At 39.0% G+C, this 14,128-nt stretch overlaps 1 protein-coding gene across 2 annotated transcripts in view; it reads right to left on the bottom strand.

Moving 5' to 3' along the window:
- Positions 1–532: 532 nt before the first annotated feature.
- Grm7 (glutamate metabotropic receptor 7) overlaps positions 533–14,128 on the bottom strand; it is an 890,093-nt gene continuing 876,497 nt past the window's right edge. The window contains exon 11 of one of the 2 annotated variants that reach the window (XM_087659435.1): positions 533–1,741. Coding sequence is in view for 1 of the 2 variants with exons in the window: in NM_031040.1 (NP_112302.1) it covers positions 1,692–1,741 (50 nt within the window). In the remaining variant the exon portion in view is untranslated. 2 annotated transcript variants of the gene reach the window in all.

The raw sequence follows: 14,128 nt of genomic DNA, 5'->3' as shown, positions 1-14,128 counted from the left end.
TTTGTTTGTTTGTTTGTTTTGTTTCTTTGTGTTTTGTTTTCTTCACAGACCATGGAGTTCTACATTTTAATCTTGCTCCTACAAACCCCACCACTGCATTTGAATGCAAAACTAAATCCATTGTCTCCGTTGTCTGTTCCTGTGTCCTATATCCTTGCATTTTTAGAAATATTTATCTTTTTAAGGTTTTTTATTTCTTTTTGCAGAGTACTGTTTCTGTAAGCAAGTGTTTCCTTGTCTTATCTTTCTTGGTATTTGTTTTTGATAAAAAACTTACTGAGTTAGCATCTGAGAGTTCTTAAGGACTGAACTTCAGTTACAGTGGGAAAAAGTGCTTGTGTTTTGTGATTGTTCCTTTTCCAGGCATGCATGCAGTACCTCTGGACTTTTCTGTGCATTCCACACACGCTGTAATTGGAAGCGTCAGACTTAAGCTGCCCCTAGTGTTCTGTAGCCAGGGTTTCAAATAAGCTCTAAACAAGTGGGTGTAGGGTGGGTTGAGGAGAACAACTAAAGCACTTACTACAGAAAATAAAAAAGTTAACCAAAGTATTTTATTGATACATTCTTGGACAATACCACAGAACTGGAAGAGAATGGAAAGGGATTCTTTTTTTCAGCAAGGGATTTTTTTCCACTAAATTGACACATAAGCAGCAAGATTAACGAAAGTACTTCTTACAAACAGTAAAAAACATACATGCTTCTTTTGTAAAGTCCTTATCACATTGGTCAGTCATAGGGGGGCATGAACAAAACCTCAAGACATGAGAAATCCATATTCTTTCCTCCAAATAGCTTAAGAATCATTAAAATTATTGCAAAATATCCATATACCCTAAGTAAAATAAAAAAAGAGAACACAAATACAAATATTAAACATAAATTATTAACATGTACTGTAAAATACATTACCGGCATGCATTCCAAAGATCAAGACCTCTATTCCATTTAACCAATGCTTTTCTTTCCCATCACAACACCTACCGTGTACCAAAGATAGGTGGGGCATATCTTCTTAGCACAGTTTTTGGTCTTTAAGTTTCTTTTTGTGTGTGTGTCTTAAAAAAAATAACATGACTTTTCATGATACTATAATCATAACCATATAGTCATTTACAGATGTGCATGGGGGCTTGTGTCCTCTTATGTCTGCCAAGATTTTTTTAAAATAAAAATTAGTTATTTTAAATTTTCCCCAAAGATTCCACCATCTGAGAGGGTAGGATTCTATGAAAACAGGGCATTCAAAAACAAACAGTGAACCGAGGTACAACATTGAGTGGCAAAGTGCAAATGTCCTCACAAACTGTACAGAAAATTTCAAAACCTTGCAGCCTGGAAGTACGTACGTAGAAAGACAAGTCAGCCCCAAAAAACAGTCCTGAGGCTCTCAACGATTCATCCAAAAGAGCCGGGTGGGACTTGAGTCTCAACTCTCCCTTTGCTTAGGGAGTCCAGAATTACAGCCAAGATGGCAGTGCTGATGCCAATGACTTCTTAAGCCAAGATAAAGTAAAGGTGTCTCATAAAGCAGCTGTTCAGGATGTGTGGATCCTCTAACATTGCTCTCCCGGGTGGAGAAGCTCCTCCAGAGATAGGAAGCGGGCAGGACCAAGAGTCCAATGCCAGGCTGGGTGACAGAATAACTGAAGGTCTTCCTCCTCTGTGGCTCCATGGCATGGAACAGGTTAGATAACCAGGTTATTATAACTGACATACTTCTTTTTTGCAGCAGGGCCTGAAGAGAAAGAGAAGGAAAAGTCAATTGTGGCAATGACCCTGTGATCCAAGATAGAGTTTGGATGACTTCCAGTACCAAGACAAGGCAGAATGAGACATCCCTGAGGAATACTCATGTACTTTGGCATTTTTCATTTATTTGTAGGCTTATTCCAAACTAAGATTGTTGTGCCAGTGATACACGCTTGCCTTGGTTCACTTTTTTGACATGCCCTCAGTGTTCCCTTTTTGGGGTCAATCAGGTTTCTTATTGGTTGCCATGCTTCCTTATTCGCCAGCCCTAAGCTTCAAAGGCCATCTGGTGCCTCAGAGATTTTCATCCTGTGGCCATCTCCTGTACCTTTTACAAAAGAATGTCTACTGCCTGGACGAGCAGACCTGTGTCATTGGAATTTATTTATTTTGTCTAGCAGAGTGCTTTCACAAGTTAGCAGTCATCATATCGAGTGACTATACATCTCATTTTCAGTCTCATCAACAAGATGTATATCGTGATATTCGTGGTAATTTCCATTTAGGTGAAAAGCAGACCTGGAACATTTCAGATGTCTGGAGTCACACTTAACATTTGTTTTCCTCCGATGCACAACAACTTGTATCATTCAGAATCCTGGGGACTCCTTCTTTTACTCATGTTTCCAGTAAATACACACCCACTGGTTCTCCCAAGGCAGGCACAGAGCTACACACTGAGCCAAAAGGCAGTTCTTTCTCTGTGCTTAAGATGGAAACACACTTCAAGGTAATAATTATAATATTCATAGGTTCTAGTTCTTAGTTCTCTATGATACCATGTCTGTGATGTAATGAGTTCTTGACTCATTCAACCTTTGTCATTTTGCACCAATTTCTATTAGGTATAGACTCTCTGTCATGTGTACTTGACAAGGGCTTATTTCTCTATTCTTTCTAGATTTCCCAGTTTGAATTTGGAGGCCCAAGTCGCTGCATTAGTGTGCTAAGTGCTTATCACTAGCCTCTGGATGGTCTATCTGCTACATTCTAAGTACACACACAAACATCATTTTCCTTTCAGCATATTTCTCACAGCCTAAAAAGTTGACTCTCATTTTATGGCATACCCTCTGAGCATTTCAGATTGGAAGACTCATCTCTCTGTTACAGCATATTGTGTTCAATAGATACAATTAAAAGAACCTAGATTTACATGAAAGCGAGAGTCTCGGAAACGTTAATCATGCTGTATTGCCATTTAATGAAAACATGGACTTAGCCTCAGAGGAATCCAAGTCCCCCAAGAACATACCTATGGCTCTTACAGCGTCTTTTGCCTTCAGCAACTTACTTGTTAGGGGTATAAGGAAGACAAAGAACTTTCTTCATAGGATTTTTCCCCATTCCTCTACCCCAGATATTTTTTGGTTTGGTTTTTGTTTGGAGACAGGGTATCTGGTATGGCAGGCTGCCCCTCTATGTGTCCAAGCAGACCTTGAACTTCTGATCCTCGTGTCTGTATCTCTGAAGTGCTGGGATTCCAGGTAGATATCATCACCACATTCTTTAATGCAAGGCTGAGAGTTGAACCCTGAACTTGGATCATGCTAAGCAAACACTCTGCCAGTTCGGCTACATCCCTGGTCCTCCGTGGGGGAAACTTTCTAAACGTGCTTCCTGACTCCAAACCTTATTTACAGTGTCACAACCAGTCAGCCTCAGTTGACACGGAGGAGTCATTGTAACAGTATGCCTTGTCAAATGCCAAGAAGCTAATTATCCTCCAGACCAAAGGGAAAGAAAACAAACAAAACTCCAGAAGCCTGAGCTGACCTAAATATCCTAGACACCTCTATTGTGTGGCTAATTAAGACCGAATTCTGTGTAAGCAGAATTGTCTAGTGGGAAGAGAATAATTAAATTTCCTCAAATAGGTTACAATGTAATACCAGTCAATAAAGAATTTTTACTGAAAGAATTATAGCTCAGAAAAACACTGTTCTTATGCTGTAGCAAAGACTAGTTTGGATTAAGGTAAAATCAAAATCTAGCCATGCTTTCTAAAATAGATATTTTGGGCAGTGAAAGAATTCAGCAGGTAAAGATGTGAGTGCAAAGAACGTGGTAGAAGGAGAAAACTGATTCCCACAAGTTGTCCTGTGATCTCCACACATGTGCCTCGGGCCCATATGTAAACCTACACACAAATACATAGAAAGAATACATTAAAGTGGGAAAGTAGGGACGGGACTAGAACTCAGTTGATAGAGCACTTGCTTAGCGTTCACAGAGCCCTGAATCCACCCCGAGCACTGCATAGGTTCGTCATAAATAAGGCGTGGTGCTACACACCTCTTATCCCGGCACATAGTACGTGAAGACAGAAGCATCTGGGACTGAGTCCACTTTCAGTTTCTCAGCAAGTCTGAGGCCAGCCTAGGCTAGGTGAAACCCCACGTTAGCAACAAGAGAACAATGGAATATATGAAAATTATATTATGCAGAACATGCTAGGGCTCGCTGAAGCTTTGTGGGCACCATTTTCTTGTAGTTTCAGAAAATTAGAAACGTAAGTTTTCTTCCCCGTTATAGGTGGGAGGGACATGAAACGCAGAGAGAACAGCATCCCAGAACCATGCTAGAGGACACATGAATCTCTCTTTTCGTCTTCAAGTCATCATATGAAGGACCTGCTGCCTGGGGCTCACCTGCCTGGCTTCTGAATGTGCTCCATCATTTACATGAGATAAACCCAGCCCTCTGTCATGAGACTGAACTTAGTAGCAATTTTAAAATGAGGACAGTAATTCAGACCCTGAGGACTGTTGAGAGCACAGATGTCAGAATTATCCCAGTCTCTCACTGGGGAATAAAACATATAAATGTATTTTTAGGTTACAAACTTCTCTACAAAGGATAAGCCTCAGTATATGCTTTCTTTGCAGAATTGCTTCGGAGCATTGCAGGAAGGTTATAATGAAGTTTATGCAGCCCCTAGAATGGCAATTTCTGTCCTTTATCACAGTAAAATCCAGTGTATTATAGTGTTTATTTTTAAACCATCCCGGCCTTATGAGTAAATAAAAGAAGTGCCTATAGGGCTGATAATTCTATTTATTTGAATAGCAATGTAGTTTATGGTCCAGAGAAGAGAATTGCCTAGCTCAAAATAGCTGTCCAGAAAAATGGTTGTTAAAGAGATATGCTTTTTATTTTGAAAGCCCAGGAATTCCTCTCCCTTAGAAGCTGGAGTTTTTTAATTTAATTTTATTTTTATTTTAAGAATGTGAGTCGAATGAAATTTTTAAAAAATTATTTATTTTATGTGTATGAGCATTTTGCCTGCCTGTATGTCTATGTACCACATGGATTCCTGGTGCTTGCAGAGGTAAGAAGAGGGTGTCAGATCCCCTGGAACAGGAGTTATGAATGATTGTGAGACATGATGTAAGTGCTGGGAGCTGAACCTGGGTCCTCCACAAAAACAGTGAGTGCTTTTAACCGTGGAATAATCGGTTTCCATCTAGGAAGAATAAGAATAGATTGTATCGTTCCCATTACATTTTTAGTGCTATTTATATCGGGTGTTCTCGAAGTGAGGTATTTCAGAGACATGAAGTTTTCAATGAAAAGTCTTAAGGACATTGATTTCTAAAATACATTATTAATACACATTTTCTTATTAATAAAGGTTAGACACCCAATTCATTCTTATTTTGTCAAAATGTACTGTCAATTTGGCATTGACTTAGAGGGTCAATTTTAATATTAATTTAATTTTTAATATAATTTTCTCCAGGATTTCTTTTTAACGACACTAATTTGTGGGAGGAGGGGGAACCCCGAGCCATGGCAAACTGTGGAGGTCAGAGTACAGGTAAGGGGATTTGGTCCACTTGTTGCACTGCATGAATGGAACTCAGATGCTCACGCTGGTACCCCTGAGCTGTTTCAATCCACACTCCACGAATTTTTGCCTCAAAAAACTTTTGCTCATTGCAAACTAGATTGAAGAAACTATAAAAAACATATAAAAAAGCAAACAGAGAAGAAAAATTCTTTGGAAAAAAATCTTGAAAAAAACCGAAGAAGTGAAAACAGAGCTTGACTCTTCCCTTTAGCACATTTTTAAGTTTCTTAATCATGTAAGTACCGAAGTTGATGTTTTATTTGATAGATACCTTGTGTGTTCAGCTTTTTAAAAATACATATTTGTCAAGGGATATACATAGAAGTATACCCATAGATGTTGTAAACATTGTAAATAAGAATTGTATCTAAACAAAACACACATACCTAAATATAACAAACATGAAGGCCACAGCATGCTATCCTCAGACAGGAGATGAATATCTAATTATCCTCCTTTCACTCCCACTATCATTTCCCCCATCCCCTTCACCTACCATAGCTGTTGCCTGAAGCTGGTAGAGATCATGCTATTCCCACATGTATAGTTACCAATAAGCTATAGTCAGTATTACATCATGTGTTTTCTTTTATATCCTACTTTTAAATTATTTTATTTATTTACATCCCAAATTGCCCTCATCCCAGTCTCCCTTCCAGAGTTCTTGACCCCAGCCCCCTCCTTTTTGCTTCTGAGAGGGTGCTTCCCTCATCCCCCTCACCCACTACTCCATCCCATCTACCCACCCATTTAACCTCACCATCTTCCTTACCTGGGGGATCAAGCTCTAAAGATTAGGCACGTCCTCTCCCTCTAAGGCCAGATGAGGCAGTTCTCTGCTACATATGTGCCAGGGGCTTGTATCAGCCTGTGTATGCTCTTTGATTGGTAGCTTAGTCTCTGGGAGTACCCATGGACCTGTATTAATTGATACTATAGTTTTTCCTATAGGGTTGGTATCCCCTTCAGGTCCTTCGTTCGCCTAAGTCTTCCATAGGGGTCCCCAAACTTAGTACGATACTTGGCTGTAAGTATCTTCATCTGTCTCAACCAGCTGCTGGTAGAGCCTCTCCGATGACAGCCATGCTAGGTTCCTCTCTACAAGAATAGCACATCAGTAATGGAGTCAGGACTGGGTACCTGCCCATGTGATAGATTACAAGTTGGGCTAGTCACTAGATGGTCCTTCCTTCAGTCTCTGCTCCATTTTTGTCACTGAATTTCTTTTAGACAAGAACAATTCTTGGCCAGGGGCCCCAGAAGAGGGATGGGGTCACCAACCCACCTACTTCATGTGTTTTAAAGACACAGGATGGCGATACTCCATGCATATTTAATTGCAACCTTAATTCTTTTTTAATTGTGTGTATATATGATAGCTATGTGCACATGTGAGTGAAGTGTCCATGAAGGCCAGAGGAGGGTGCTAGATCTCCCTAGAGCTACAGATGCATGTGAGCAGTGGTGTGCTACCCTTGTGATGTTGGGAATTCAGATCCTCTGCCTTAACCACTGAGTCACCTCTCTAGCCCTCAACCTGTTTTTCACATTTTTTTTAGATTTGTTTGCATAGATTTTGCTATTGTAGATGCTAGATAGCAAAACTTCTGTAAATTTTTTTCTATCCATGGAGTCTTATTTTTTGATTTTAAAAAACAAACAAAATGATTCAAAGACAACATAATTTTTAGAAAACAGATTAAAAGACAATAAGATAATTTGTGGATAAAAATACAAAAAGCAAAAACCTGCACCATTACAGAAATATAAGATCAAATAATTAGCATTTTGTTTTTACAGAATGACAAAATAAACTGATTTAATATCAAATATTGATGGGGCAGTAAATAAAGAAGAATTTCTTAGCACAGTGGTAGGGCTGTACATTAGTACACTCTTTGGAGAGAGCCATAGTGTTAGGATTAACTTGAACAAACTCTGTCAGACACTGACCAAGACCCTATTTTGAATCTCCAGCCCCTTCCCCCAGACTCGTTACCCACTATGGTCTGCATCCTCGTATCTGTGGCACAGCAGTTTTCAAAGGCAAAAAACCTCATCTGGACAAAAAGCTCCAGAAGGAGAAACTGCAGGCTTGCACATTTCCCCATCCATTGCATTTAATTTTCCAAACCTCCTATATAAGCCCCAAGATCCCCTTCTCTTGGCAGACACCCTTTTCCTGCTGTGTGTGCCCATTGCAGTTTGACATAAACAGTTCTGCCTGCTGAGGCCAAACTGATCTCTTTTCTGCCTCTCTTCTCTTTCAGTTGCCTTAGAACTCTAACACATATGAAATGCTGTGACAATCTGACTTGTGTGCCAGTGACTCAGACTTTCCGTCCAGACATGCAGGACATGCACATGTCTCTGTAGGGCTTTTTAGAGCTTTAACATAATAATTAATCCCCCAAATACTGTAAAACTCCCAAGTGGGCTGAGTATAAAATGTAAGGCATCAGCCTTAGGAGGCTTAGGTTGTTATCTCAACAGGCAGATTTCCCCAGTTTGAGAAGAAGAGCCCAAATTTACCATTTTTTGTAAAAGTTTATTTCTCATTTAGCCATCCAGTGAAAATGAACATATGTACCAAGCATGTCATGTGTTAGGCTCTAGTTTAGGAGTGCATCACCTTCAAGTATATGTTGATAATCTTAATAAAAGATCATTTAATGGCACCGACATATGACAATTACACCGTCTTCTGGGAACTCTCATTCCACATCTGATGGAAAGCCAATCAGCTTCCTGTATATCATTCAGTAAGGAATCCATTGTGTAATGATTTCCCTGAAATTCTTCCTAATGATTAACTTAGCACAATATTCATGTCAAAAAATGCAAATCTGAACAAGAACATGGAGCATGATGAGTGAACGATGAGCCAATCATAGTTATGGCAGCCCAATTATAAACTTGAGACCCCATACATCTCCCCGGTTCCTTCTGCAGCTCTTTGCAATAATCTCTCTGAAGAACTGTACAATGCATGTTTTTAGGTTGGCTAGCTGGACATCCCTGTTTTAAATATTGCATTTTATGTATTGCCCTTATGTGCATGTATGTGTGTATACACGTGTGCATATGTATATATATATATATATGTGTGTGTGTGTGTGTGTGTGTGTGTGTCTTTGTGTACATGTGTGTAGAAGCCATAGCATATTTGTAGATGTTATAGATAAATATGTGGGAGATAGCTCTCTCCTTCTACCAAGGCTCAAACTCAGGTTTTCAATCTTGGCAGCAAGGGCCCTTACTTACTGAGTCATCTTGCTGGCTCTAGCTGACTTCTTGAGACAAGGAACTAGGAAGGGTGAGAATAAAATCAATCAGGAAAAGAACACTATAGTGCTAATCACCATTAATTGTAATCCAGTGCAAAAACTCCAAAATCTGGCTGTCTCTCTACCCTATCCAATTATCCATGAAAATGGGATTTGACAAGTATTGAATGCCAGTCTTCACAGATGCTGACTATACGAAACAGCCCAGGGATCCACAAGCTATGGTTTTACTTTTAACTTGTAAATTTAGGTAAGGTTTGACCTTTGGCACCAGGAGGCAGTTTTGATTTTCTGTCTAATGAGGTAGGAAAATCGCACCAGTCACAGACCAACCTCATGTTGGACAGCAGGTCAGTGAATGATGGAGAAGCAACTCCTGGCATCAGTTCACTATGTTTTCAGACAGCAATAGAATGGATAATAGAGGAAACAGGAAATGAATCAGCAACACAGAAACCATTAGGGAAGAATGCACCAAGCCGTACTTCTTTCATCTTTATGAAGGGCATGGATAAGAGACAGACCCAGTTCTATGGGACTTGAATAACAACAACGAAATCCTTTGAAATCTGCTTAGGAACAGTATGTGAATGCTAGTCTATTTCTTTTTTTCCCTTATTTATTTATTTTATCTTTCTTGGATATATTATGTATTTACATTTCAACGTTATCCCCTTTCCCTCTCTCCTATAACCCCTCTCCTCTCTCCCTGCTTTTATGAGGATGCTCCCTATTTCTTTGATGCGGAAGAAGTACCTTGAACCCAGGAGAGTTTCCTGGTAAAAGAGATAATCTGAACCCAGAAGGAAGAGAAATTATACACGGAGGGAAGTCAGAGAGTAGTAAATTTGAATCTGGAAGGGAGGGTCAGACAAGTCACTTCCTTATCTGCTTTTGTTGCCTGACTAAATTTCGGATATTAGAAATAAAAATATATCAGAATTATCCTGCTTTTGTTGTTGTTCATTTCTTCATTTTACTTCTTTATGGAACGATGCCTCAAAAGCCTCCAATAGGAAGTTTCACTCAGTGGCCACTTGAGAGCCTTTCCCAATGTCCAAGTAGACTCTTCCATGAGTAACTTTCCTTCTTGCAAGGTTCCTCTTTTATTTTATTTTATTTTTTTCCGTAATGGATCAACTGATATGCTGTGGTTGATTCTGATCTTGCTTCAAGTTGACTGACCAGCGAGAGTGGGCTGTTGTTTGGTCAACCATGTTAGAGTTCCTGGATGCTCTCAGGATCTACCTCCCAATTCTTCCACATAGTTAACACAACTAAAGCTAAACCCCAATTTCTCACGCATGTCTCCAAGCAGAACTGTGTGATCTCTTTAGTCACGCTTATGGGTTGTGCGGTGCATGTCTGTGAGTTTCCGTTTTCTGTGCGCTCCAGAAGAATCTTGACCTTCTATTTCCTTTGCCTTTCATGTATTCACTATAAACGAAGAAACCTTTGAACAGCGCTGCTCGTATTTCATTTATAACTTTAAAAAAGCATTTATTTACTTTTTATTTTTTTGTGTGTGTAGGTGTTTGCCTGCGTGTGTGTTTGTGTATCACATGCATTCAAGGCAGAAGAAAGTATCAAAGGGCTCTTCCTTAGAACTGAAGCTATAGAAGCTTGTAAGCTGTCCATGTGGGTGCTGAGAACCAAACCTGGCTCCTTGGCTAGAGCAGCAAATGCTCTTAACTGTTGAGAGCCTTTAATTAGTAACTTCGAAACCCCAGCACTCTTTGTTGCTCTGAGCATTTAAGCTGGATCACAACAACCTGGCGAAAACTGAGAAATCAATTTTCAATCCCACTGTGAAAGGGTAAACAGACATTTTAGTGCTTCCTTAAAGAAACCCAGTTTGTCCTCTAAAATGTAAAGTGTCAAGCAGAAGTTTTCACTGCTCTTAGAAGATGTATCTAAATCCAGCAGATAGTTTATGTCTTGAAATACCATGAAACTCAGCTAAGTTACACCTTATACATGTACCTATATGATACTCTAAATCACTACATCAAAGAAATGATTTATTTCCTTTTTTTAAATAGATTTATTTATTATATAAGTATACTGTAGCTGTCTTCAGACACACCAGAAGAGGGCACCAGATCTCATTACAGATGGTTGTGAGCCACCATTTGGGTGCTGGGATTTGAACTCAAGACCTCTGGAAGAGCAGTCAGTGCTCTTAACCACTGAGCCATCTCTCCAGCCCCGGCTTCTTTTCTTATTATGCACTTTACCTGGGTATTAAAAAGCTTTTGTGCTTTTTTTGTGATATCAACATATTAGAGATGCAAGTGTTTGGGAACACATTATTGATATGGTGAGATAATACATCAAAGACTGAGGCTGTGCTCCAAAGCCTGTCTGAAGTCTGATGATACAAATAGAAGAATTCCTGTGAGAGGGTAACAGAAGAGAACTTGTCACGTGACAGTCTCTGCTCAACACTGGTTCTTCACAATTATTAGCTAGGAGATTTGTGTTCCCTTCATTCATTCCTCTATACATTTATCCTACTTTTACCTAGAGCTTCTCTGTGAAGCAGCAACACAAAAGTCAATTAAAAAAGCCACTTCAATCAGGACCAACTTCTGCCTCAAAGCAGCTCACTGGCTATTTATTGAGTACTTATTCCATGTAGAAACTGGTTCGAGGCACAAGGCTCCTACAAGTACAGATCCTGCTTATACACTCCACTGAGGAAGACAAATCATTCAAAAACCAAAACCACCAACAAAACAAAACAGGTAGTTGGCAAAGAAAATTCCCTTTTGGAGTAGCTACACTCTGTAAAGTTGTCACTATTACTTAGTATACATTAACTTACTGATCTTAGAGGAAACATTAAGTTAATTAGTTACAAATATCCAAGTTCATTGTGTGTTTGTGCTCAGAAACATTTTAATGTGGAGCTAGAGACACAGCTCTGCAGTTAGGTGCACATATGCTTTCACTGATGATCCTGACACCGACCTACGGCACCTCATAACTTGAGGTACAGTTACAGTGATTCAATACCCTTCTTATTCATGTATGTGCATGCACACACATGATTAAAACCTGATTAAAATAAAATAAAATAATTAAATCTAAACAAAACCTAGAGGTTCATGGTTTTAACTCTAGCCTGTGAGTTTTTGAGAGAGGCAGGGACAGGATGATCTCTTCAGGTAGAGATTAGCCTGTTCTCCATTCTCCAAGGTGTGTTCCAGGTGTTTTATGAGAATTTGCATATGTGTGTGTGTGTGTGTGTGTGTGTGTGTGTGTGTCTATACACTGTTGGCGCCTAACATTGAACATGGAGCCAATTAATGACTGAAACCCCTCCCAGGTTCCTCAGGTACTGGTTTCAGCACTCCAAATCTACTTTCATGGGTAGGTGAATTCAAAAATTAGAAACATCTGACAATGAGAATCTGTTATGTTATGTTACATAATCAAAAACACTCTGATAAAAGGGGTCGATAGAACCTGAGCTCCCAACCAAGGTAGGGGGATGGGCATTAAAGTGCAGAGAACAGAGTTTGGTAAAGTTGAGGAAGACACCATAGGGATGCTCACGTCACAGGTTGAATATATGTACAAAACCCCAAACTGGAAGGACAGGATGTCAAGAGAACACTTAGTAAATGTAGAAAAATCCAGGAAGAGACAAAGATGTCTCAACTAAAATAGCAAATCTGTAATTAAGAAGTAGAAAATCACAATATATTTGGAGAAACTATATATATTAAGAATGTTAAAATACAAAAATGCATTAGAAGAGACTCTTGAAGATACATAAGTAATAATTTTAAGCCTAAATCTTTAACCTTTGTGGGATGTTAGATAAAATCTCATATATTCTTTTAATGAGAAATGCTAAATTACAATAAAAATGGTTGTTTGTAGGACAACATGGAAAATACAGTTTCAATGCATAGCTAACAAAAATATAGGGTGCTGGGAGATGGGTCAATGGATAAAGACATTACTGCTCTTCTGGGTAGGAAGCTGGGGTTCAATTCCTGACGCACACACTGCAGCTCACAAATGTATATTACTCCAGTTCTAGAATATAAAGCCATCTCTTTAGGCCTCCATAGGTTCGACAGTACATGTGGGACTCATAAATTCATGCAGATACATACATACAGACATAGATAAAAATGAATAAAATTAAAAACTACAAATTGCATAACTTTAAGTTCTTTATGTCTACAATCATCTGGAAAAGTCTGAAAAGGAATATATTATCCTGAGCCACAGAAAACCAGTAGACTTTTAAAAAATATATTGACTTTATAAAACAACCAAACCTTATATTATTAAAGATTAAAGGTGTCTACAGAGACAGAAACACTAACTGAAATGCATGATCATTGATTCCATCATGGAAGATATTTTAATTCCATATTAAATAGTACCATGTGTCTATGTTAAGTGTCTTGAGTATGAAATAGTACTGAACTTTTGTAAGACAGAGTTGAAGTACACACAGAAGTATTTAAAGACAATGGTGTGTATATTCATGGCTGAGATTTGCTTATGCACAGTTCCTGGGAGATGCTAGTCAGTTTTCCAAATTCTATAACAAATAGTCAAGAAACAGTACTCAAAAGGAGGAACAGTTTATTTTGGCTCAGCATCTATACTCAGTAATCTCTGTTGGATCTGGGGCTTTGGCAAGAGAAAGCATGACTAAAACCTGAGGTGTGGTGAAACTGCTCGCTATTGGCAGGTAGGAGACACAGAGAGAAAGCAGCTGGGGTCCTGATAGCCCTGATAGTATAACTGTACTCTCAATTCCCTATCTCACCCAATGATGCCACAGACTGGGCACCACACCTTTAACACGTCGTACTAGTATTTTGGGCAATATTTACAATCTGAACATTACACACAAAGAGAGAAAAAGTTATGTGTGGTCAGATATTAATGACAAGTGATTCTGTACAAAGAATATCTGCCTAATTCCAGTGTATTTATAGATACTTTTTATCATAGAACTTTCTATATAGAACTTTTTATAATGAACATGAAAGTGATTTCTATACAACTGTAATGGCCTTTTTGTGTGTCAATTTGATGCAAGCTCGAGCTATCACAGAGAAAGGAGCCTTTCTTGAGGAAATGCCTCCATGAGATCCAGCTCTAAGGCATTTTCTATATTAGTGATCAAGGGTGGGAGGTTCCATTTTGGGTAGTGCCATCCCTGAGCTGGTAGTCTTGGGTTTTATAGAAAAGGAAGCTG

This window comes from Rattus norvegicus, chromosome 4, assembly GCF_021556685.1.
Source record: "Rattus norvegicus strain SHRSP/BbbUtx chromosome 4, alternate assembly SHRSP_T2T, whole genome shotgun sequence".
NCBI lineage: Eukaryota > Metazoa > Chordata > Mammalia > Rodentia > Muridae > Rattus > Rattus norvegicus.
This window is presented reverse-complemented; position numbering and strand designations above follow the sequence as displayed.